This window comes from Malania oleifera, chromosome 6 (assembly GCF_029873635.1).
Source record: "Malania oleifera isolate guangnan ecotype guangnan chromosome 6, ASM2987363v1, whole genome shotgun sequence".
Taxonomy (NCBI): domain Eukaryota; kingdom Viridiplantae; phylum Streptophyta; class Magnoliopsida; order Santalales; family Ximeniaceae; genus Malania; species Malania oleifera.
The window spans coordinates 22,800,357-22,827,684 of record NC_080422.1 but is presented as its reverse complement, the minus strand read 5'-3'; the positions used below and the strand labels follow the sequence as shown (position 1 = coordinate 22,827,684).

The 27,328-nt window shown below is 37.4% G+C and overlaps 2 protein-coding genes across 5 annotated transcripts; both read left to right on the top strand.

Moving 5' to 3' along the window:
* Nucleotides 1-3,622: 3,622 nt before the first annotated feature.
* Nucleotides 3,623-20,798, top strand: LOC131157298 (probable anion transporter 6). Of its 4 annotated transcripts, none has more exons than XM_058111338.1 (3): nt 3,623-3,750; nt 4,231-4,302; nt 18,793-20,798. In XM_058111338.1, exon 3 carries the CDS (start codon nt 18,949-18,951, stop codon nt 20,272-20,274), a length of 1,326 nt encoding a protein of 441 aa, XP_057967321.1. In that variant the 5' UTR covers nt 3,623-3,750; nt 4,231-4,302; nt 18,793-18,948; the 3' UTR covers nt 20,275-20,798. The 4 variants fall into 4 exon arrangements, with proteins under 4 accessions (XP_057967321.1, XP_057967324.1, XP_057967325.1 ...); XM_058111341.1 differs by having other exon boundaries at nt 3,643-3,688; XM_058111342.1 differs by having other exon boundaries at nt 3,672-3,804.
* A 3,142-nt stretch (nt 20,799-23,940) lies between these two features.
* On the top strand, nt 23,941-24,673 carry LOC131157297 (ethylene-responsive transcription factor WIN1). Its single transcript, XM_058111337.1, has 2 exons — nt 23,941-24,020; nt 24,157-24,673. The coding sequence occupies exons 1-2, from the start codon at nt 23,941-23,943 to the stop codon at nt 24,671-24,673; spliced, it is 597 nt and encodes a 198-aa protein (XP_057967320.1).
* The last annotated feature ends 2,655 nt before the right edge of the window (nt 24,674-27,328 follow it).

Sequence of the window (27,328 nt, the reverse complement as noted above, 5' to 3'; positions counted from 1 at the left end):
TATGTATGTATGTAAATAGGGCATTCGTTCACCCTACGAGGTCGGACCGTCTTTGTATGTGGTATCATGTATGTTTCAATTGATATAGAGACAGGTTAGGTTACTTAAATTCACCCCTAGGTCCCATTTCCGAATTCGGGGCATGACATAAAATGCTTGGCAAGCACAAGAAGAGTTGGTCGGCTCAATGAGTCCTTGCTTTAGTAAAGAATGACATTCTTCTCTTGTAAGCTTAAGGTCTGAAGGGGTCATTCCTGGATGAGAGGCCTTAGTTGGACTGGCATCTTCATTTAATTTAAAAGGGATATGAATAAAGAAGTCTGGATTTTTCCAGAAAGGATGATCATGGATGAATTAAACATGACTTTCAGCACATAATTTCAACAGTTGTTCTTGAATAGGCTGGAAATCTGAAGAGGAATGGGAAAGAGAATAAATTTTGCTTATTTGAGTGAAGGGTTTAAATTCTCCTTTGCACCTAATTCCTGTGGGAAGAATCCTCAAAGATTTAGAAAGACAATAAACATCCCATCCTAAAAGAACATCTTTTTGAGGAAGAGAACTCCCAATGACATGAGTTCAAATGATGCAATTAGGAAGGAGTTTAATCCAAATTTTCTTTTTAGAAATCAAAGTGGTGGTAAAAATTTGATCATTTGCAGCTCTGAAAAATTGAGTGTGGGAAGACCAACAGTCCACAAGAAAAATCTTTGGGTCAATCATGGTTTTATGGAAACCAGTATCAATATAAGCAATAGCAGGTATGGGTTTACCATATTCTTCAGGAAGAAGTTGGATTTGGATATGAGTACTTATCTGTGATTTTTCTGAAGAGAAGAGGGGTTGAACATTGAATATCTCTTCTGAATAAGAATCATCTGAATTAGAATCTTCTAAGTTAGTAAGGATAAGGATGGTCTCTTCAGACATCTCTTCTTGTTCTAAGAGAATAGATTCAACGCCTGCTTCAACATCTTTAGTTTGTAACTATTGGGCCAATTTTGCATACTTTGCCTGGTTTCAGGACATTGCTTAGCATAATGACCTTTCTCCTTGCAAATAAAGCATCGAGGAGATTTATTGTGTCCCTGTTTGGATTTCTTTTTTAAGAATCTGAATCGTTTTGATTTCCCGGAACTCTTCTAAGATTTTTGGATTTATCAAAACTATAATCTTTGTAATGCTTCTTCTTCTTACGACTACAGATGCAATCCTTCTCTTTGCATTTATTATGAAGATAAGGCTTTTTGCATTGCTTGGTAAACTTATGGCTCTGCTTCATCATCTTTGAGAAAAGTTGGCACGTATCACATAGTTTTTCAAGAGAAGATAGGTCTAGCTGATGAATTTCTCCAATAGAGATCTCTTTGAGCGAACGTCTGAGAGACGACATCTTTCTTTGAAGTTTTGGCCGAATATCTTCTGGTAAAGAATTAATATAAACTTGCTTGAGATTTTCATCATTAAAACCTCCAAGAAGATAATATCGCCTGGACATTCTCTAATAATGGAAATCAAGATCTTTTCTCTTTAATGAACAGCATCGCGTCTCAAAATACTCTTGTATGACTTCATTAGCATAAGTATCAGGATCTCCAATAAACTCTCGATAAATAGTTCCTAGAGCATGAGAAGAGGTCTGGGATCTAATGAATTGTAGTTGCCTGTAATCACCATGACTTTGAAACCAATCTCGTAACAATCCAGTAAATCTGGATATAAACTCAATAAGAACTGTTTCAAGATTGTTTCCTAGTTTAGAAAGTTGGAGATCAATCGAAGCACCAAATTCACCAATTCTATCTCTCCACTTTGTTGGAGAAAGACCTTCAAACGAGAACCAGAAACCATTCATAGGGTTCTGAGGAACATATTGTTTTGTAGCTGAATCAGCTTCTATGGGCTCTTCCACAATAGGAGTTGTGGTGTCAGTTTCCTCATTGAATTCCTGTGTTCTGGATGATCCTGGATCAGTAGGAGATGCCATAAGCATATGTGAAAGATCAGTAATTCCATGATCTTAGGTAGACAGAGTTTCTAACAATGTTTCAATGGAAACATCATTGTTATCAGCATCATCAAAAGATGTTTCAGAAATGAAGAGAACTTTATCAGCAAGCAGTGATGGTGGTTGATCAGGAGGCATAACGGGTAGTTTAAGCTTTTGATCATTGGAAGAAGGTTTGGAAAATGAGGGTTTGACCAAAGCTGGTGGCCTTGAGGAGGTGGACTTTGGTTGAATGAGAGAATGCCTTTTGAAGAAATCAGCAGTTGATTTGAAATGCCTAGAGTAGTTAGGTAAGTAAGATGGTGATGGTGGTGACTGGGGTGAGAAAAGGGAGTATGAAGGTGTGTAAGGAAAGGCTTTGTGATCATATGTAGATGGTGGTGAAGGATGGAGATCTTGTTCCATCTGCGACAATTGATCCTTAAGTCTTTTGATTTTTGCCTCTATTTCATCAAACATTGTTCCATAATATCCCGCAATAATGTATTGTTTGAGTTCAGTGTTAAGGTTGTTGATCTTCCTTTTTAGGCTAAAGTACATATCATCAAGTCTGAAAATCAAGGTGATCGAACCGTTGGTTCATCTGGGTACCATGAGATATAAGCCTATCAACCTTATGATCAATAGCAGATAAAGTCGTATTCTGGGATCTAGCATTTTGAGTTTGCCAGTTTAGGACTTGTTTTACTTGTGAATGATGCTTTTTGGATCCGTCTGGTTGGACTTCAAGGGGTTGAACAAAAGGTCTAGAATGGAGATTTGATTCTGGACTTGACCTTGGTTCCAAGGGTGGAAAATGTTTATCATATGGGGAGACCATGCAACAAGGAATTAGATCAGGCTGAGATAGAGTCCGGCTAAAACTGGAGTTTAGGATATATTCATCTTGTTTTGGAGGAAGTAAGCCTTCTTGTTGAAGAATCTCAAGAGCTCTTTCATAGATCCATAGAGGCTTAGGTTTATTGGATGGTCTTCGGATTGTTATCCATGGGCTATTTGGGTTGTCAGGCCTTCTGTGAGAAGTGGGTGGTTTACATGACAATTTGGTCTCATTCTTATGTGAAGATGTATGACAATCACAATCAGGATCACATATAGAAGGATCCACATCCTAGATAAAATGTCCCTCAATTTTATCGGTGTAAATGGGAGATCCATCCGCTTCAACACTACTCAAGGGAATGTCTTTCTCAAAAGTAACAAGCTTTATTATTGGGGATTAAGGCGTCAAAAAATTTACGAACCTCCTTAACAGCTCATTTGATTTGATGGACCCACTATTGTTAGAATAAGATGAAATATAATTAAAAATTTAAAATTAAAAGAATAAATATTTCTTATATTTTCCTAATTATTCTATCTTATTAATAATAGACATCCATATAGTAAAGTTTAGGAATAATCCGCCTCAATTGTAGAGTCTAAACATCACAATATCAATCTAAACCCATTTACTCACCCATATTCAACTTTATTAAATGGGCATGAGTGAGTCCTTTTATTTAAATGGATAATAATGGGTCGCCCATTTACCCACCCATATCCATCTTGATTCCTTCGAGTCTTCTACCTGCTCGATCAACTCCCTCTCTCTCTCTCTCTCTCTCTCTCTCTCTCTGTATATATATATATATATATATATATATATATATATATATAATGACAGATTCATAAGGCAAGGTTGTTGTCTACTGCCATTCTCTTCGAGCTAGGTTTTCAAACCTTAGATTAATAGAATGATTGTGAGTGAATAATATTTTCAACGATTTTTGATTTTCAATTTATTATGTTGCCATGTAAGTAAATTTTCAGATTTGGAAGACGATGAAATTTTCGATGCGTTGGGTTAGGGCTCATTATTTGGCTTCTCTTCGCGCTGTTGGGTGTTCTTGTGATTGCAATTTTTTGCTCCAAATGCTGTGTTATAGGTTTTATCCCTTGTTTGTGAGCTCATAGGTCTTGTGTCAACACTTCTCAATAAGATGAGGTTGATATTAACTACACTAGACGTCGGGTGATATTACTGAATTTGGTAAGAGTAAGAAGAAGGATCAAAGAGGGTTGGGTAATTTGAAGTGCTCTGTCAATTTGGAGAGGGCTTTTTTGAAGTAGTTCTCTTAATTTTCTATACCTTCATGTAGTTTTAAGGACTTCTTGTCATCATTTGGTTTGTAATGAATTATATTACTGCTGTTTTTATGAGAAGTATTTTGTGATAACAGGCATGAGAAATCTGGTAAGGACCAGTGGCTGCACTGAGCAAATGGGTTTTCCGTGAAGCAGATAAATTGAAGGTGAAGCATTTGACTAAGATATCTTCCCATTTTTCTTTTTATTTTTATTTTTTATTTTTTTTCTCATGATGATCTGGACATGTCATGTGCTTTATAATGCAATGACATGCTGGCTGCTGCATCATTTCAAACAAAGCAAGGGTGTGGCAAATAAATTTTGTCTGATGATAAGTTGATGTTTGGGTGCCATTACCCCAGAAAAAAAAAGAAAAGGAATTCATACTTGGACAATTAATTCAAATCTCATCTCATGGCTTTGCGATTACAAGAGTGTGGGAAATAGAGAATGTACAGTATTAGAAAAATGCCAATTTCAGTTTTCGTTTTATTGAAAAGGATAAAGATTTGTTGCGAATGCCAAAAGCCTGCATATATGTACTGTATTCTGGGTTAAATTTTGCACAATTTGGCTGCTAAATATGCATTGTATGAACCGATTAGATATTTTCCTCCACCATTTTTTATGTTTCATTAAATCGAGGTTGACATCCTCTTATTGACATTTTCATTTTATCGTTTTGAATGACTACCTTTTATTTTAATGATTGAGCAATTAAAAAATTTTCAATTGTCTTGGTTCAATTTAGTAGACTAAGAGGAATGGTTTTGGCCACATTTTACTTCAATTTTACAGCCATTTGTTCAGTTGCAGAATCTCCTCTATACCTTCAATTTGCTTGGATTTAGGTACATGCTTGTATGATTTTGCTATTTCATCTGTGCTGTGGAAAACTGTTCTGCAGAAAAAGAATGCTGTTACCAGTGAATTTTGGATATTCAGCTCTCTTGGGCTTAATTAGGACTTTACCTGTATTTTTTGTTGGGTTATAAATTCTGTTTCAGGTTTTTTTTTTTTCTTTGTTTTTTGTTGGCTCTGAATTTGTTTGTTTGGCCCCTATTTCTTTCCTCTCATTTTTCCCTCCTCCTATTGGATCTCTGTGTGCTGTGGAAAACAATTTGCTGAAAAAAAAAAGGATCTTAATGGTGAAATTTTGCATAGAGTATGTTAGGCTTAATTAGGACTATAGTAAAGAGAGTGATGTGCAAAGATAAAGGGTCTATGTATTTTTATTAGTACATCATCATTGAATGTGTTCATTTATGGATTTGGGAATTTCGGTTGTGATCAATGACTCAATCTCAAAGGGCAACTTTTGTATGCTACTTTGCTAGGGATGAGAGGAAAGCATGTCTTTGCATAGTACTAGAAAAATGTTAACTTGAGTTTTTGTTTGTGCTTTTATGTTTCTACTTTCTAATGATCATCCATCACATTAGAAACAAACAAGGACTGATATATTTATTCATTTGTTTTCTTTTGGTGAAAGAAGCAAGGTTGTCAGAATTGAGATCCTACATAGGATCGTTGGAGGGGTCTACAAGATTGGATCATAGAATCAGATTGAGAATCGTAGGATTCTACTTTCAGTGTAAAATAAATATTTAAAATCAATGTATATGGAATTTTATGATAATTCTTAAGACTATAAGCTTAATTAATAAGTAAATCAAGTTAAAAACATAATTTAGGAATGTAGCTCAAGAGGTAGAGCCCTCGTACAACGGGGAGATCAAGGTTCAAATCCTTGCATTCCTATTATATTTGGGAATGTAGCTCAATTAAACCAATTTATGATAAAATCATAAAAAATAAAGGGATCATCAACAAAATTCCAAACCATCCAATTCATTGCCATTTGCCACAACAAAATTCCCAATTCCCAGCTTCCCACACAACACAATTAAAACTCAATACTCAAACAATCCAATTCATAAGACATAATCATACAAACTTAAATAGGTTTTAATAACAATGAACCAACAAGAAGTCTAAAACTATCAAGCTAGATTGCCAATGTTGGGACAATCTAAGCCACATGCATCAAGATCATCATCAATGTATTCATCTAGTTTATCATCAATATCATCACCATGGACCTCATCATCATCAAATGTATTGGATGCTTCGTTTCTAGAATCAGTCACTGGTTCATCAAATTCGTTGTTATCATCATCAACTTCATTAAATTGCATTTCATCTTCCTTTCCTATCCCAACATCAATATTTGAACCACTTATTCAAAACAATGAACAAATGGAGACAAATTTATGAGTTCATAATTTTTTTGAAGTTAAATGACATGTAGTTTAAAAAAATATATTTACATATAAAGTTTTCAAAACTCACATGTTTCTTGTACAGTTCTTGTAATGAATTCTCCATCATCCCAAGATTCCTCTCTTTAATCACCATTGGAGGCTCGCTGATGGGCTGCCCTATCAAGAACATCCAACCATCTTCCATTGGGTGGAAGAGTAGGGCTTTTTCTTTCTGTTATCCATTTTTCATCAAGTGGGATATCATCAAAACACAAATTGGTAGCTTTAGGATCAGCCTCCCTCCTAGCTTGACTTTCTTTTAGCTTCAAATTGTACATAAAAAAAAAATCAAATCATTCATCCTCTTATGGTGTAAAAGATTTCTTCTCTTTGTATGCACCCATACAAATACACAATACTATTATAAGTTACAAGTTTGTAATTCAAAAGTTTCATAGTCTTAAATATTATGTAAATTTTAATGCAAAGAGACTCAGGAATTTAGTCTCTCTCTTTTTTACCATCTCAAGTGCGCTCTAATTTCTCACGCATCTATACGAACTACATGTCAAGCTTAATATTCGTATTGCAAACTTTTCAACTTAAGACCCTCATCAACATAAGATTCCCACCAGTTAGCTGGAGATTTTCTATTTCTTGTCATTCTAGCTTGTTCAATGCCAAAGAATCCAGCAGCTAAATTTATAAGTTGCATATCCATTTTTACTCTTTCTTCAGGATCATGCAACATTCTTTGTATGCAATTGTATAGGCCAATCTTAACTTCTGAATTTACCTTAAACTTTGGGCTATAATGATAGTGGGGATTCAAAAAGTAGGCTGCAACATGTAATGGCCTATGGAGTTGAAGTTCCCATATCTCATCAATGATGTCCCAAATTGGTTGATAACTACAACAAAAGTTAAAACAAGAACAACTAAAATAAGAGACATAAAATTGAAAAAGTACTCTAGATGTATATTAATTATTAAAGCAATTTTAAAACAAACCAAGAGATATTTGTGTTACCCCTTTTGAACATTGTTGAAGTTCAATCCTATTTTTCTTTTGCACAATCCATTTGCTCATAAATAAACCCCATTGCCGGTGTTGCATTCGAATCGACCATCCTCAATACCTTAATTAGTGGTAATGCAATTCGTAGAGAAGAAGTGACATGTGGCCAAAAACCTCGAGTGTCCAACGCAATTCTTTGAATTTTTATTCCTTTTTGGGAGACTGCAAACCGACTAAAGGTCCACTTGTTTGAGGAAAACATAGAAATCAAGGCTCTTTTATGCTCACAAAGGCAAGATAAAATCAAGTATGCAGTGGCAAAGTGTGTCACAATGAGATCCTCCCTTTAATAAACTCCTTCAATCAAGTAATGAGCATGGTCCTAGAGTATATATATGCCCTAATCCTAATCCTTCTACCCTTCGCAATAGTCACACGATGTACTTGAAACTTCTTCTCAAAGTCTTCCAATATCAAGCCAATGCAATGTGCTGCACAAGGCGTCCAAAACAATTTTTCCCTTTTCTCCATTAGTATCTCTCTAGCTAATTCGTAGTTTGAAGCATTATTTGTGACTATTTGGACAACATTATTTTCTCCAACCTTTTCTACAACCTCATCTAACATTTCAAAAACCTTTTGTGCAGTTTTTGAAATTTCAGAAGTGTCAATTGATGACAAGAAGACTGTTCCCTTAGGGCTATTCACCAAAAAGTTACAAATGGAACATCTTTTCTTATCTATTCATCCATCAGACATAATAGTGTAACCCATTCTCTTCCACTATAACTTTTACTCTTTAATCAAATTTGTGACCCTCATTACTTGGAAGGTGGTTTAAGTCCAAGTTTATATTTCCCAACCATATCAAACATTACCACAAATTATGGATTGTTTACACAATTGAATGAAATGACACTAGTGCAGAAAAATCTAGCAATTTGCTAACAAACTTTATCCTGGTCTCCTTTATTGAAATCAATGTTGATTTCTTGAGTTGGAGAAAAAACCATCCATTTTACCCCTTTTTGATGCTAGTTGCAGCTCTTCACAAAATTCATCTTCTAAACTATGAATGTGTTTTTTTCTCCGTTGAGATATTTGCAATTAGGCTTGCAAAATGTCAAGGAATTTTCTTCTCACATCCTCTGGAACTTTGCTGCAAGGTTCAACGTTTTGCTTAGTTCCAGTGAGATGGCGTTTTAGCCTATATATAGCACCAGATCAAATAACTCGACAATATCGACATTTCACCTTTTTTGTATCATTATTCACTTCAATACCATGTCCCATCAAACATCAGGTTTTTTTCTTTTGACACTTCCCTGATCCACCAGCACCACTAGACATGATAGTGATGGGTGCTTACACAGCTTAAGCAGTAAGCAGTAAGCAGTAGGCAATATTGTAAGCACAGCTGCAGCACAAGTCTTAGTCTCTTAGAACAAGAAGTTGCCAAGTTCATAGAAAAATAACCAAAGCAATCATCAATCAAAAAGAGAAAATTTAAATGAAGTTAAATACTTTTTAACTTAAAGAGATTGCTGATTCTTTCTTGAAGAAAAAGATGAACGGAAAGAAAAGAAGAGGCAGAAGGAGAAAAACAGATCTCAGTAGCTGTAGCTCACTGCTGAGTGCTGAATGATTATTTCCTTTCAAGATTCAAGAAGAAAAAATGCTTCAAGCATACTTGGTTGAAGACTGAAGAGGGCTGAGGTGTTCAACAGAGAGGACAGGACTGAGGAGTGGAGTTGAACACGAAAGAGCTATCAGCTATTGAGCACTCGAGCTGCTCAGCCTGCTCTTGCACGGAACACAAAGAGTTGCTGCTGAGTGTTGATTGAACACAAACAGTTATAGAGGAGACCAAACACCAAAGGGCTTGCTTGCTGTTGAATGGTGATTAGAGGACTGATAGAACAAGAGTCCAGGACAAATTAAATGGTTGCTGGCTTGCTGCTGAAAGTTTATTGAACACCAAACTCTCTGGTTGTCGAACAGAAGTCTCTGGTGGTCGATTGTCGAACAGAACTCAGGTGTTGTCCTGCTGGGAGCTATTTTGCCCTAGATTTGAAGATTTTGGGCTGTTTGTAAACACTTTGGGCCCTTTGGTACAAGTAAAAACACATATTGAGCCCTGCCATTAAAGCAAAAAAGGGAAAAAACCCAATCCAGGCAGCAATGTAGGATCGGTATGATCCTACTTGTGATTCTGATTCCATTGATTCTGCCACGATTCTACAGGAGTGCAATTTTTCGTACGAGTTGGATCGTGGGGATGAAAATTGGACCATAGAATCGTATGATTCTATGATTCAAATTGCGATCTTAACAACCATGGAGAGAAGAAAATTGATGAAGGGAAGAGAGGAGCAAAAACTGCTTTTTATTTCACATTAGGGATTGCAATTAGATACTTTGATGGGATTTTTAGCAATTCTCAACTAGCATGAATGCTTTGTGTTGGCATTTGCCATTGTCGAACTTTATTCGATTATTAGCCACTAGATTGCACTAGTTTTACCCTTAGTTTGAAAATTTATGTTAGTAATTTGTTATGTTAGAATTTTAGGCCTTTCACAAGGATTCAAGATTAAAAAAAAAAAGCATTAAATGCAACTTTTGTTCTTGTATTTTAGTCCCAAGAACTTAAAGAAGGCAGTAGTCGTGCAACTTATTATTATATCCAAGATCTTAGTATTCAATTTCAGCTCAAATTTCAAAGCTCCAAAAGTACGGAAATTGTGATGGAAGTTTCAATTTTCATTTGAAAAAATAATGGAAATCAGTAGTAAAACATGGAATTCTTTGTGAAACTTTATAAATGGTTAATAGACAATAATGTAAGTTTTAGGACTAATATATTACAGTACAGTACATATATGTATGAGGTGGAAAAGCTGTAATGTAGCATGTGTATCAAATGTAGTATTTGTAAAATAATGCGTATTAAACATATTCAGTTAATACAAATGAAATTCATAAATCGTTTAAATATTATTTATTATGCAAACAATGATAATTTAGACATGAATGGTTAATAAAATGTTGTAAGTTTATTTTTTCATATAATTTCAAAAGCACTTGTAATAATCTTTTGTTTCGATAAATAAATAAATAAAATAAATTAAGAGAGAAATTTCACTTCACTCCTAAATCTCTCATTTGATTTCCGAGGAAATTTCATTGCATAGTTAAAGTTTTGACAAGTTTCGTTAAAATTTCGAGATTTTGATAAATTTTGGATGTTTCGTTCAGATTTTGAGGGTGATGGAGACTAGAAATTTCGACAATTTCGTGGAAATTTGAGACCAAGATACCATTGGTAGATGGAATATGCTGCTCCTGCTGCTTTTCAGCCATTATTACTTCTTCAAAAGATCTCCTTAGTGTTATAGCTGTCTTTTCCTAGCTTTAGTATTATAGGTTGCGCTCCAATTTGTGACATAGCAAGTTTTTTGTTCCATAACCACTTGACACCAAATATGTTTGCCCACAACACGTACATCTAGCCTGCCGAGTTCCATCTATAGCAACAGGCAACTTCTCAAATTCATCCCAAACTTGAGAAGTGCGTTTTCGAGCATGTTTTGAACTATTTCCTGTGCTTTGTTCAATGTCAATATCGTCAAAAGTCTCTTCTTCCATTGCTATAAATGCATTAGAATATCATAATAGCATATGACAAGTTTTCAAACAAGATAAAATGAGAAGAAGAAGAATAAGAAACTAATGCAAAACATTCTGCATGCCTAGTCCTTGTGTAGTACTAGCTTTTCTGGGGGAGTCACTTGACCTATAGATGAAGAAATATATTGTGAGAAGTTAGCTTTAGCCGTTATTACACATGTATGCCCATATTCTTATGTTGAGCATGAGGGGAATAGGGATATCCATTTGTATCTACATTAAGATGTTCAACCTAGTTTAAGAAGCACAACTAAATCTGATGTGCTGAAATTGTATAGAAGAGAGGGAAAAAGTTAAGCATGATCTGGATGTGCGCCCTAGCAGGATATGCTTAACATATGACTTATGGTCATCTGATACATCTGATGAGTAAATGTCTATTACAGCTCATTATGTTGATAAAGACTGGGTGTTACAATTTTTTTTTTAAAGCTTTTGTCATATGCCTCCCACAAATACAGACCTGATTTTGATAGAGTAATTGTTCAACTTATTGAAGGAATGGGGAATGGAGAGAATGATGTTCAGCTTCACATTAGACAATGCCTTGTATAATGATAATATGGTGAATATCTTGAAACACTATCTCTTGTATGGGAGCTCCTTAGCCAGTGGTGGAGAGTTGACCTCTCTAAAAGCTCTAGCAATTGAAGGGGTCCAATGAAATTCACCTTTCTTTAGACAGTCAATGATGAGAGCCATGATGGTTCCAAAGTGTCTTATGAACTACCTACAGAAAGTAGCTACGCCATGAAAGCTACATACCTCAGTAATAGACCTAGGCTCAAACTTCTCTTTAACGGCTCTCACCTTATTTGGAAAACCGGCATAGAGATCACAAAATCATGAAAGAGCACACTAGATTGTAAGAAGTTGCTCTTCTTGGGGTTAGCAAACAATTTCGCTTCTCTCAAATTTACAAAGACCTCATAAATATGTATCAAGTGCTCCTAGATCAGTATATCATCGAAATATGCCACTAGGAATTTTCCTATGAATGATTGCAGAACATGTGTCAAAACCCTCATAAAGTGCTGGGAGCATTGGAGAGTACAAAGGGCACCACAAACCACTCAAATAAACCATCATGGGTCTCGAGGCCATTTTCCACTCCTTTCCTAGTTTAGTTCTAATTTGGTGATACCTACTACATAGGTCAATCTTGGAGGACCAACTAGAGTCAGGTAGCATATCAAGCATATCCTCATGTCTAGGGATAGGGAATCTATACTTGATGGTGATTTTGTTGATGGCTATACTATCCACACACATCCTCCAAGATCCATTCTTTTCCAAAGTTAGAAAAGCTAGTACTGCACGAGGACTAAGTTATGTCTCACAAAGCCCCTGTCAAGAGGTTCTCCCATCCGCCGATGCAATTTAACATGCCCTAGGGTTCATTATATAATGTGGTAAATCAGGTAATTGTGAACCTAGAATGAGATCTATGGCATGCTGAATGTCCTGTATAGGTGGTAGCCACTAGGTAACTCACTCGTAGAACTCAACTAATGACTTTCCCACCTTGTATGGATACTCACATGGAAACTCTCGATGGGGTTCATCATATAATGTGGAAAAATTTGGTAATTGTGAATCTAGAATAAGATCTATGGCATGCTGAATGTCTTGTATAGGTGGTAGTCATTAAGTAACTCACTTAGAGAACTCAACTAACGACTCTCCTACCTCAGGTGGATGCTCACATGGAAACTTTCGATGGGGTTCATCCTATAATGTGGCAAATTAGGTAATTGTGAACCTAGAATAAGATCTATGGCATGTTGAATGTCTTGTATTGGTGGTAGCCACTTTGTAACTCACTTGGAGAACTCAACTAACGACCCTCCTACCTTTGGGTAGAACTCAACTAATGACTTTCCCACCTTGTATGGATACTCACATGGAAACTCTCGATGGGGTTCATCATATAATGTGGAAAAATTTGGTAATTGTGAATCTAGAATAAGATCTATGGCATGCTGAATGTCTTGTATAGGTGGTAGTCATTAAGTAACTCACTTAGAGAACTCAACTAACGACTCTCCTACCTCAGGTGGATGCTCACATGGAAACTTTCGATGGGGTTCATCCTATAATGTGGCAAATTAGGTAATTGTGAACCTAGAATAAGATCTATGGCATGTTGAATGTCTTGTATTGGTGGTAGCCACTTTGTAACTCACTTGGAGAACTCAACTAACGACCCTCCTACCTTTGGGTGGATACTCATGGAAACTCTTGATCCTCAGAAGGAACTTTTCGAGTGATGATTGGTAAAATACACTTGTTTTCAAAGATCTCTCACTCAAAACCCTATGATCTATCAAGTGAATGCATTTTTAATCTGGGACTTGAAGGGCTATCTTTTTCCTGAACTTGGGATCCATGGGAAGGGCTTGGTAGGGGTCAAGATGATCCTCTTATCTTTATGCCTGAACACATTTTTCCCTATCATGATTGGTTACATTGTGATCAAATAACCATGGACGCCCTAATTGGACATGGACCACATCCATTGGGAGTACATCATAATAGACCCTATTCCTACAATTTCCCATTTGGATGGGTATAAAACACCTCTCGGTGATAGGCTGTTTACCAAGTAAACTTTAGAAGGATGAGAGTATGACTCATCTTAAGGTTCAATATACCTTGAGCAGCTTCGGATCACATTCATGCTACTACCCTGTAAATAACTAGCGTGCATGTCCTATCTCCACACAATGAATCAAAGTGTGGGAAATAGTGGTGCATGTCCACTTCTCACTATGTATGGTAGTACATAAGAATCCTAACCACACTAACGTGGCGGTTACCCTTCTCAAAATCATGAACAAGCTCACACTCATCTCCCGATTATTCAATGACATCTTCAACCTGATATTCACAATCAAACATAAAAGTCTTATGCTTTAAAGGTAGGCCTCACTGGGGAAAATGGGCAGCAATGTCATGGCAATGACGAAATTGCACTAATGAGGCACTATCTTGAGGAGTGATAGACTCACTAGAGTGAACAGCATGGTGGAACTCTATTTGCTTCGCAAAACTCGCTTTATGGGTAGACTGAGGGATGATAGACATAGATTGAGGTAAGGATTTGGAATGATGAGACTCACTCACTTGAGATGAAGACCCACAAGGGACCTTGAGGTACTTTTTGATGGCAAGAGATTTCTGATAAGCTGTCTCTATAGACACTGGTCAAAATAATTCATCCTCTCTCCTAACATCCTTCTCAAGACCATTCACAAACCTAGTCATAGTGTGATGCATGACCTTGAGAATACCACTCTAAGCATCAGCTCCTTGATTTGCTCCATATAGCTTGCTACAGTGGTGGTTCGTCAATGTTTCAAAAGGTTACTGAACAACTGGTTCTTATAGGAAGGAGGGAGGTACTTCTCTTTCAATCATTGCCTCATCATTTCCCCTTGGGTGATAGGAGGTTCATCCAACTGTTCCTAGATTTGTCCTACAGTTTGCCAATACCTCTTCTCTGGTCTTACAAGTTTCATCTTCGCAAACTGAACCTTGCCCTCTCCTTGTATATGGTACCACTCAAAGTAATCCTCCATCTCCCCTACCCAATTTGAAAAGGAATTTGAGCCTAAATGTCTATTACACATCATAGGTATGCACATCTACCTTGACATTACCTTTCTCAAATCTAGACTCTAGACTAACCCGAGGCTGGAGGGACTAGGCTGGTCAACTGGTCTATTTTGGAGCCTGACTCATCTTGTTAGGTGCTAAGAGACTCTTGGAGTGGGAAGAATGCCCTGGGCTGACTCTACTGAATCTGGGTACTCAGTAGAGTGCCTAACTAATTGTTCTAAGTCATCCACAACAGGGCGTTTTCCTAACAACTTCATGACTTGGGCTAACTGTTCTGTACTTCTGTGACGTGATCAAATTTTTGGTGAATCCTGAAGAGTGTCTACTTGGACAGACAAAGATTGGGTTTCAATTGGTGCAAGTTCAGTGGGGATGGTTTTAGTGTTTTTGTTGGTAGTCATGGGTTATGCAATATCGTACAGTGCTGCTAAGGAAGACCAAACTTGACTACAAGTGATATGAATCCTAAAATTACTGTAATGCTCACATATGAAGCTATTGAACATAATGCATATGAATTGATATGGTCCTACATAATATGGACACAAGGAAGTATGGGTATGAACAAGGATCCAATCAATGAATGAACTAGAGGAATTCTCCCCCCCCCCCCCCCCCCCCCCCCCGGTCCCCAAAAAAAAATGGTAACAAGAAATTTGGAATTGTGCAAACTTCTAATTTTACTAATCATGCGAACATTGATTAAGATGAATGGGAAAATTTAGTTACCTCACCAGGGATTTTGAACATGACTTGTGATGACTATCACGTTCTCAGCATAGTCATGCAATTTCTCAAATCCTCGGAAAACAGCCTTGAAGCAGCAGCAGAGATGTTTTCAGTGGTGTTTGTCTCTGATGGTATAGGAGGTGACTTGAATTGCTGAAGTTTTCTGGGGTTGTCCTGCGAGTTTTAAAATGAGTTGTTGCAGCGATTGAAATCAGTGGAAGTAAATTCCAGTTGTTTGGTGGATGTGGTTTGAGCTTTTGATGATCCTCACACTGTGTTTGGGAGCATGGATTTTGAGCCGCGGATTTGGATTTGGGTGGATTTGGACAAAGCTCAAAACAATTTTGTATTTCATTTTTTTCCAAATCTACACAAGTCCAAATCCAAGGCCTCTCCAAAACATAGTTTCAATGGAGATTGTTTTAGGAGTTAGGAATATGATGGAAGAGCAGCAAGGAAGCCTGGGACTGAATCAAACCTGGCCATGGTACCAATTTGATGTAGAGAAAAGCAACTGCAGATCAGAAATCAGAGAGAATTGAGAGAATTATGGGGGAGAGTTGGAAGAAGAAGAGAAGAGGAGGAGAATAAGAACAGAGCAGAAGAGAGAAGAGAAGAGGCTGCTGGACAGTGGGGACAACAGAATCGGGAGAGAACAGAAGAGAGTTATGGAAGAACAGAGCTGAGAGAAATTAGACAGAACAGAGAAGCAAGGAGAAGAAGGAATAGGAGAAGAGGGAATGGCTACACGAGAGAGAGGGAGAGAGAGAGGACAGTCTGCAATCTGATTTCAAATTATAACCTTTGAAATAACTTGCCCAGTATTTATACCCATTACTTCTAACACTTATTTACATAAAAATCCCAACAAAACAGGAAATTACACAATACAAAGGAATGTATAATACAAGCACGATTTCCTAATGTATGCCTAAATTAGTGTTTTAAAAAGCTATGGTGTAAGGTGAGGCATTTTAACCCTTAAGAGGTGGGGCGTAAGCCTTAAGGTGTTGGGGTGTATGACCTTTGAGAATTTTATTTTAGATAAAAATATGTAAATAAATTACATATATTTTAAAAATAAATAAAAAATTAATAAAAACACAAATATAATATAAAAATATCAAATATTATTTTCAAATTATTTGTTAGCCATTCAAAAACTGCTAACCCGAATTCATTACGTAAATTATGACAAGAGATAGCTATAAAATTACAAAGTTAAAATTATTTTCAAAATCTAAGATACGAGTGTCAATTATTTTGGAAAGGTTGAGGTTCAAGAGTTTTAGAAATCAATTCATATTATGACATTCCTTTTATATAAACATGGAGTTAAAATTTTCCAGCTAAAATGCATAAGCCTCAAATAAAAAGGCACAAAAAGTGTCTTTTTGTACAAATGCGTAAGCCTCAGCATGTAATGCTAGCCTTTTTGGGATTTGGTATTCTAGATTGAGCCTTTGGGCATTTTAGGCATCCCATGCCTTGAGGCTAGCCTCAAGGTGAGCCTTGATTGAGCCTATTAAATCATTGCCACAAATAGGTGAACTGAATGGGCAGCCTAAAATATGTAGGCAGTCCTCCGTTAATATGTCATCCGACTTTAGAAGGGTATGCTGATTTTGGCAGTCTCTAAAATCTAAGTCAAGGGACTTTTTTCAAGGAAACTTGTTGGCTTTAGGGCTAGATTGAGTGTGCGGAAGTTTTGAATTTGCATACTTTTACTCTAAAAAGCTTTCTAGCGTATTTACCGAGAACTGGAAGATAAAAAGAATAAGAAGAGGCTTTTGCTCCATGGTTCCTCTTTTTGAATGCTGTGCCCTTGAATTGAAAATTTCCCTTGAGCATCAATACTTCTAGGGATGATTAGTCTACTTTAGCATGAAAACCAATGTTTTAAAAGGCGAAGGTGTAAGGCGAGGCGTTTTAACTCTCAAAAGGCGAGGCGTTTGCCTTTTGAGAATTTATTTTTTAAGATAAAAATTTGCTAAATAAATTATGTATATTTAAAATAAAGTAAAAATTAAGAAAATCACAAATGTGATATAGAAAAGAAACATTAGATGTACTTCACAAAATATTTGTTGGCCATTCAAAAATTGCTAACTTGAATAAATGACATAAATCATGACGAGATAGCTATACCCTTACAAAGTTAAAACTATTTTCATGATACAAGAGACAACTCTCAGTTATTTTGGAAAGGTTGAGGTTCAAGAGTTTTAGAAATAAACTCATATTATGACATTTATTTAATAAAAACATGTAGTTTAAAATTTTCTAACCAATTTGAACTTGAGAATCACACACCCAAAATGCATAAGCCTCAACTAAAAAGGCGCCAATAGCATGCTTTTTGTAAAAATGCGTAATCCTCAGCATGTAATGTGTTAGCCTTTTTGGAATTTGGTATTTTAGATTGAGCCTCGAGGCGTTTTAAGCATGCCTTGCCTTGAGGCGAGCCTCGATTGAGCCTTTTAAAACACTGATGAAAACCAAGATTTTAGTGACTCCATAATGAATGCTTTATCTTAAATCTTAATCAAAAGTAATGAAGACTTCATCCAAAGGTGAAAAGTGGGTTGTATCACAAAATGTGGATGGATTCTTGTTGGTGTGGTTTTGGCGTTTTGGAAAGAGAATAAAGGGATGGCTGTTTTGACCAGTGCAGTGCATGTCATTCTTTGGACTTTGTGGGTTGTGAGAAGTTCGAAGATATTTGATGCCATAACTACATCCTTCCACCTGTTATGGGATAGAGTTGTTTTATTCGCTTTTTTCTTTGGGTGCACATCCTTTGTGTATTTTTTGTGGTATTTTGTTTTCTGACATCCAAATTGATTGGAGAGCAACACTTATGTAATTGCTTTTTAGTTGATTGCTCAAGTAGAATTTTTTTTCTTATATAAAAAAAAAAAAAATCTAAATACTTCGTGTGAAACCTTGGAGTCAACATGCTGCAAGATTAATGTAGCAGTATGCATGCACTGCTCGATGACTCCTGCGTGACTGGGATGGAGAACTTGGTTAATATTGTGAGACTCCTTGCATTCTTAATTTTTGAAACTTTTTTCAATATTATTCATAGCCATTGAAGAAAATGATGTAAACTACATTGATTAAATTATATTTTTATTTGGAGATTACTTTGTTTGATCCTTTAATTACTCTTCTGCAACATGATTATGTCATTTACTGGATACATCAGAGGTATATGTGATGTTCAGATTTCTTCCAGTATATAAAACAGTGGTTACCAAGCTGATTATTTGATGTTGAGAAAAATTGGAAAAATTAGTTAGATAATACTCTCTTCTTTTATCTCACAGGTTCTGCTGAAGTCTTGATATTTTGGTTAGGCATTGCAGCCATCTTTCATTCTTTAGTAGGGGTGTGGATAAGAAGTGAAAAATGTTGGAAAGTGGGTCATCATTGTACAGTTGACAATGTGGGGCAGACCTATGTGATGAAACTACAATTGAAATATGAGGATAAAATTTCCAAAACGTTACTGGATTGTTGTTTTAACCTTCATTTGCACAAGTGTTTGTTATGTAGAACGTGTGGGCTTTTCAATTGCATATACTGTTGCTGCTGATGCTGCTGGTGTAAACCAATCAAGTAAAGGCACCATACTTTCGACATTCTATTATGGGTATGCCTGTTCACAGGTTCCTGGAGGATGGGCAGCTCAGAAAATAGGGGGAAGGCGCATTCTTCTCCTTTCATTTGTCTTATGGTCTTTAATTTGTGCTTTAGTTCCTTTAGACCCCAACCAAGTTATGACATTAGTGATGGCCCGCTTGCTTGTTGGTGTGGCACAAGGGTTTATCTTCCCTTCCATCCATACTGTGCTAGCACAATGGGTCCCAGTCCATGAGAAATCTAGATCTGTTTCACTTACTATGTCCGGGATGTACCTTGGTGCAGCTGCAGGTATGCTTGTACTTCCAAGTCTAGTGAAGTATGGAGGCCCACAATCTGTCTTCCTTGCTGAAGCAGCATTTGGGGCCTTGTGGTGTATACTTTGGTTCAAATATGCTTGTGACCCACCAAGTTCTGAACAGCCAAAAGCCACTGCTGCTGGATTTGAGGAATCTATGTTGCCTATAGTAGGGAGTCATAAGATGAAAGTGGAGAATGGAGGAAATCTTGTAAGAACTTCCAAAATCCCATGGAAAAGAATTCTCCTAAGCTTACCAATTTGGGCAATTGTGGTGAATAATTTCACATTTCATTATGCTTTGTATGTGCTGATGAACTGGCTGCCAACCTACTTTGAACAAGGCCTCCAACTGAGTCTTCACGAAATGGGTTCTTCTAAGATGATGCCTTACTTTAACATGTTTATATTTTCAAATATTGGTGGGGTAGTTGCTGACCACTTTATTACTCGAAGGATCTTGTCTGTGACTAAAACAAGAAAGGTTTTGAACACCATTGGATTTCTTGTTTCTTCGTTTGCATTGATGGCACTTCCTGTATTCAGAACGCCTGGTGGGGCTGTTTTTTGTTCTTCTGTGGCTCTTGGTTTCCTGGCACTAGGGAGAGCTGGGTTTGCAGTAAATCACATGGATGTTGCTCCCAAATATGCAGGAATTGTGATGGGAGTTTCTAATACAGCTGGTACGTTAGCCGGCATTATTGGGGTTGATCTGACTGGCAGGCTTCTTGAAGCTGCCAAAACTGCTCATTCTGATCTTTCAAGTCCAGAAAGCTGGAGGGCGGTGTTTGTTATACCAGGGCTGCTCTGTATTTTTAGTTCCGTTGTGTTTCTAATATTCTCCACAGGTGACAGGATTTTTGACTGAGACAAGCTTCATATGTTCCGTGGCTAATTCTGCTGGTTGAGCTCTCTGATGCATTATTCCGGGATGCCACTCATTCCCGGCAGAGGTATATACTGAAGTTCATGGTCCAAAAGGATTTAGGGCAGGTTTGGTATTGCAGTTGTGGCCTGCAGCAGCTCAGTTTGTGCTAGCTGCATTGCAGTCAACAGTTGCTCTTGCCGGTGATGGAGCTTATGGAACACTTGGAGAAAAGCACAATTCTACGTTCACTAACTGCTATCAAATGCATGAATGCTGAATACTAATTGCAACCTCCAAAAGTAATACAAACTGCTAAGCCAAACACACTTCATCGGGAACATATAATCTATTAGAATGCCCCATTTTGATTTACCATATGTTCTTTCATCTTTCTTTTTTCCTGTTCTCCTCCCCCCCAAACTCCCATTTGGTTTCAGACTGGCAATAATTCAGTCGCATCTGTTAGTATGTTACATTATGAGGCAAAAGTTATTTTCAGAGAACTTTTAAATTTGTTTTCAAGACATCCCAGCTTCAGAATTATTGTTATTATTATCTTTCATAGTAAATTTTTTGCGTAAAAGACACTCACTTCCCTTGAAATTTGACAAAAAAATAAAACCTCTTTTGAAGTTTAAAAAATGCCATAGACCTGAGATTTCAAAAATATTATAGATCTCCTTTAGGGTTTGTAAAAAAGACACAAATCTCTCTATATTTTTTTACAAAATATGAAAAGAAATTTGTGTCTTTTTGACAAACGTTAGGATAGCTACATGGAATTCTTGAAATTTCAAGTTTCTGAAGTTTTTGAAACCTCAGAAGTGGTCGTTCTTTTCTTTTTTCTATTCTTGCTTGTTAAAGCTGTTTGTTTTTTTCACTCCCTTTTTCCTTTGCATTTGGTAAAAAAAGTACGCACACATGCAACAACGTGGGAGTGGGCTTTGACACTTTGTTATGTAAGTTAGGCCATAACCTAAATAGTGTGGGAGTCATTGTGCCAAAGCAACAACAGCATCCACTGCATGGCGCTATTAAGTAATGGTGGGGAATAGCCCCATTTGTTTTGAAAAAAAAATATATGATTGTATTTGGATAAAATTTAATATAATTTTGTATTGATTTTTTAGAGGTCTGAAATGTAAACTCGCAAACACATAATGAGTATCATCTTTTGAGTTTTGAAGCATTTAATATGAAATATATAGAAAATAAATTTTTTCCCGAGTTTCTTGTGTAAATGTTATAAGAATGAAAACAATGTGGTACTCTGTTATTTTTTCAAAAAATTGGTTTTTAGCATTAAGTTTATTCTCAATTTACCTTACATTTTATTTTTGGAATGCATTGAGGTGGGAATGTAATAACTATTTTCTTTCAATAGAAATACATTAATGGTTTATAACAAAAAATATAATATTTTTATTTTAAGGCAAATGATTATATCATGATTTATATTATTTAAATCATATGAAATAATAAAAAACATATCCATTTTACTTAATTTGGTTTGAATCGAGATACGGCCATTTACTTAAAAATATTTCATGGCCTATCTTATTTCAAAAACCAAATGGTACAATTACTATAGTTCTTTTTATGTTTGTATATATATCCAAATATTGTCAAAATCAAGTTCGAAAAACAAAACTTTACATCATAAGAGCATTTCAATTTAAATTGATGAACAGATAAAAAGTTGATATGAAAATTACTCAATCATATTAACAGCGTATTAATGGTAGTCAATTTTAATGCCTATAAATATTGTATGTATTTTTTGATTGAAATGTAAAGGATAAAAAAAAAAAAACCAACTTACAAGACAAAAGTGTGCAATAAGATTATCATTCATATATATATATTGATAATCCGGACACTTCAGCCATTATCGCGTCACTTTGGACACTATTGTACGGTATCAAGCTCGGGGGGATGAAATTCGCCTACCCATTGACGCATCCCTGGTAATTTATCAGCGTAATGTCTCAAGGGGGAATCAAACCCGTGACCTTAAGGTTACCAAAATCACAAATTATCCTTACCACTTGAGCTGACCCGACTGGACAAGAACACCAATCATATTACAATGAAATAAAATTGCCACTCACATTATTAATATAATAAAAACGTAAAACCACAAAATTTCTCTCTCAGTGGGGGCATAGGGCACATGGTCTTCCTTCTTATTTGATGGAGAAAAAAACTCGTGTCACTGCATTTACTCTATTAAAGTTTTGCTGCATGAGTATTTGTGCTTTCACATCATTCATATTAATGGCAGTTTGGAGCTATTTCAATTTCAATACAAATACAGATGCATTTTTTGATCAAGATATAAAAGATAACTTAAAAAAACTTACTTGCAAGTCTATATTTGAACAAAAGCTTGAAATAATTAAGATCACACATTCATATTATTCACTAATATCTTAAAAATGTAAAATCATCCAAAATTTTCTTTCTCAATATTGGGGGCATAGGGCCCATGATCAATCTTTCTTCTTATTCAGAGGGAAAAAAAAAACTTAGATGCAACGAGCACCATATTTTCTCCATTAAAATTGTGCTTAATAAGTAATTAAGCTGATACATACATTGTTTATATGGAGTAGTTTTTATTTATTTATTTTTTGATTAAGGTAAATGGTAATATCATTAAAAAGAGGAGAATCCAAGTAAGATGCTTGAATTCTCTGAATAAGACTACAGATAAAGGCGAGATTAAAACATCCTCCCATATTAGAGAAAATACAAGAGAACTTTTCCCAATCTAAAGACCACCATCACCTTCGAAACCAATGAGAACCCTACAATCAAAAAAGTAATTTAAGTCTTCCAAACAATTGAAATTGTGGCTAAATTGTGGATTTTTCAGAATTTAATTTAAACGCATACAAAAGCAAGGAGTAAGGATTGGATCATAAACAAGGTCGTGAAAGTCAGTAAGGAAGTCAGGGACAAACATGAGGACTGTAGTTGGAATTTTGCTGACAATTTACAGAAATTGGGATAAGGACTGAGTCCACGATACGACTGCAGCATGCCCACGAGAGTCAAAATTACGTGAAAGAATGTTAGGGACTTGAACAATTCGGCCAAAAGAAGAATAAAGCAAATGATGGAAATTTGGAAGCTGGACAATGTGTGCTTTCAAGAAATAAAATGAGAAGATTAGATAATAAGGCCACGAAGTGAGGAGAATTAGTCAAACAGATTGCGCAATTCTGAATGCGTGAGTGTCTTTCGGAGTAGTTTCTATTTATTTATTTATTTATTTATTTTGGGGTTGAGGACAAGTGAGTCTTTCTCCTTAGAGGGTACCAAAGCCACTTCATGGCCACTAAAAACCCTATTGAGGGAAGTTAATTAAACAGCGGGCCATATCATCTGCACATGGCGTGATCTTTTAGTAGGACCCTACACTGCCCACCGCCTGAACCCCAGCCCAGCGAATGAAGAAAGCCTTCTGCCCTACACTGCTACACGTACACATACACATTCACACTCACATTATCCTTTTAAATGCTCTCTTCCACTTCGTCTAATCTCAGTCCCCCTTTATATTGCATCCTCCCTTACTCTAACACTGACACCCCCTTCCTCCCTTCTCTCTCTCTCTCTCTCTCTCTCTCTCTCTCACACACACACACACACACACACACCATGGTACAATCAAAGAAGTTTAGAGGTGTCAGGCAACGCCACTGGGGCTCTTGGGTTGCTGAAATTCGCCACCCTTTGCTGTACTACTACTACTACTCTCTCTCTCTCTCCCTATATATATATAAGTGTGCGTGCGTGTGTTTGCGTGTTTATATATATAATGCATGTTGATCATATTAATTTTTTATGTATGTGGTGGTGGTGGTGGTTGTGCAGGAAGAGAAGGGTGTGGCTGGGGACCTTCGAAACCGCGGAGGAGGCGGCTCGGGCCTACGACGAGGCCGCCGTTTTGATGAGCGGCAGAAACGCCAAGACCAACTTTCCGGTGGCCGCGAACGAGGACAAGGCTTCGGCCGCCTCGTCTGCGGCGGCGGCCGGTCCGTCGTCCCCTTCTTCCAGTACCGCCCTCTCGGCGATCCTCAGCGCGAAGCTTCGGAAGTGTTGCAAGGCGCCGTCGCCATCTCTGACGTGCCTGAGGCTGGACACCGAGAATTCCCACATTGGGGTGTGGCAGAAGCGCGCCGGTCCGCGTTCCGACGCCCACTGGGTCATGATGGTCGAGCTCGGGAAGAAGAACAACCACGGCAGCCCCACGCCCCAGCCGCCGCCGGCGGCTGCGCCGGAGGAGATGCCTCAAGTGGTAATGGGCGGAAAAGAAGCTGGAGTAAGTGGGCTTCACGAGGAGGAGAGGATTGCACTTCAAATGATAGAAGAACTCTTAAACAGGAATTAATATATCAAGCAATTATAATCATGAGATGGGCTTGAAATTAAAAACGAATTGGGATGATGGAGCATATATATATATATATATAAATGTGGCGGTGGTGGATCGTGGGTCACTTTCATTGATGCTGTTTGTTTGTTTGAAGAGGGGGATTTGGTGCTTCGAGTGCAGATCGAGAGGAGGGATATAAATGATACCCCATTGAGTGATTTAGACATCGATGCATGGGATATATGAATGCATTATTGAGTAATATGTACGTACGTACCTAGGAATGTACGCAATTGTGGATTGTAAGCAGGCCTGTATGTATGCACGTACGTAGTCATTTAAGTAGCTAGGGAGGATAATGGGTGCATACATATATACACACATACACAAGTGTTAATTTGATGTTTGCAGTATATACATATGATTATGTTATATGTATGTTTTGTGGAGAAGGTAATAAATGAATGGGTGATTGGACTTTTATCAAGTAGCTCTCTCAACATAAAAGTACCTCTCTTTCAAGCTTTTTTTATTTTTATTTTTAATTCATTTATTTTTCTAAAAAATTATAAAAAATATTGGCATATGTTAATCCATGAATTATCCTTTCAGATAAGCATGCATGTTAATCCGTACAAGAAAAATTGTAATGTTTGTTCAACATCAATACTGTACACAACTAGTGGGTCAACACCTTAATTGGGCCATACATGATTTTCCTTAACCATGGCTTACCCCACATACAAGGAAGCACTATCGTATGTCAATAAGGCATTTGACATATACCCAAATTAATTATTTGGCCATGTCAGCTCAATCAAAACTAGTACCGCAGCAACCTTCTTAAAGGCCTCAAGGCTCCAATCACCATCATTGGTCATATTGAGTAAACAACTAAATACCTATATATGTGCTCTCTTCTTAACAACATAGAGCGTTAATTCGCCCAGTGCCACAAGTTAATCCTTAACATGTCATTTCAATTCATATTATTGCCTTTACATATGAGTTGACAACACCATATGTCTTGGCAATGTGAAGGTACATAATCAAAATCTCACAAATATATTGAGTTCAGGCTGCATATTGTTCAAGCTAACAGCTCTCCCAAAGCTCACTCGATCTCGAATAACTAGTTAGATGTGTTTGTTTGGGTGTGGCTCGCATGGGTTTGGCAGCCGCACCACCCAACAGCTTATGTTGATGTTACTGAGAACACCAGTAGCCCTCCACCAAATAGCTGCCTACCATGTTGAATTGTAGCTGCCTTGTTTGACTTCCTCCCCCTCCCATATGTGTATATATTTGTGTGAGTTGTGTGGCTGTGTGTGTGCAGCAGAGGGTTGTGTTGTGTGCGTGCAGAGAGCTCTATTGTGAGAGTGCAGAGCTGTGTGTTGCAAAGAGGTGTGGTGTGTTGTGTGTGAGGTATAGTGAATCATTGTAGAGAGAGTGAGAGAGGAGTTGAGGGCAGTAGCCTCCTCTTTCTCTTTATATAATTCTCCCGGTGGTTATAGCAGATTTTGTGCTCTCCTGTGGATGTAGGTCACAGTGGATTGAACCACGTAAATCTAGTCTCGTATATTGATTGCGTAAGTTTGCTTATGTGATTGTTCTTGTGATCACTTCCCAATAAATGGTATCAGAGCGAGCTTGGAGCAAAATTGTCGAATCGAAGCAAAATTCCTAGGTTTGAGCCTCTGCCCAGTAGCTTGAAACTCGATTTTGAAACCATCAAAACATTCCTCTCGTCGAGACGAAATCAACGGCAGTAACCAAAGCTCAAACGGAGCTTGGACAACGACGCACACGCTCACACGCACCACAGGTGGAAAGACCACGTTGCCATGCGCCTTCACGTGCTGGCATCTGATCGAGAAAGAGCGTCACGCACGCCCACACGCCGACGAAAGTCTGGCGCACGTTCAGAAGTTGAAGGCACTGACATCAGCGGCCACGCAAGCACTGAGTCAGCGCTGCATAAGCAAGTGTCAGCCACGTCAACAGGCCATGTCAGCGCCGAGTCAGTAGCCATGTCAGCGACACGTAAGCAACCCGTACAAAGCCACATCAGCAATCGGGATCCACAGACACGTCAACAAGTGGGTCTCGGTGCCACGTCAGTAGTGGGCCCTATAGGAGGTGGGCCCCGTGCCACGACAGCAAGTGGGCCCCCGGTGCCACATTAGCAAGTGGTCTGCATAGGCGGTGGGCCCCAGGACACGTCAGCAAGTGGGGACCGTGATGCCACGTCATCAAACAGTGTCAGTAGCGATGTTAGTGGCCGTTAGGGATATTCCGTTAAGAGAGGGAAAATTTCGTTAAAGTTAACAGAGAGTTGACTTTTTGACCGATTTGACTAAAAGTTTGACCAGACATTTTTGGAGCTATTTCGGGTCGATTTTTCAAACGACTTGAACCATTTTTAAGGTTTTCGACCGTTCTAAAGCCATTGGCAGTGTCTTTTTTTTTTTTTTTTTTTTGAGATTATGAATAGAATGGCAGGTGTTGGCACTTCAAAGTTTGAGGTGGAGAAGTTTGATGGGCGGAACAACTTCAGTTTGTGGCAGAGCATGGTGAAGGATATTTTGGTTCATCAAGACTTGATCAAGCCATTAATCAGGAAGAAGCTAGATGATTTCAAAAATGATGATTGGATCGAATTGGAGATGA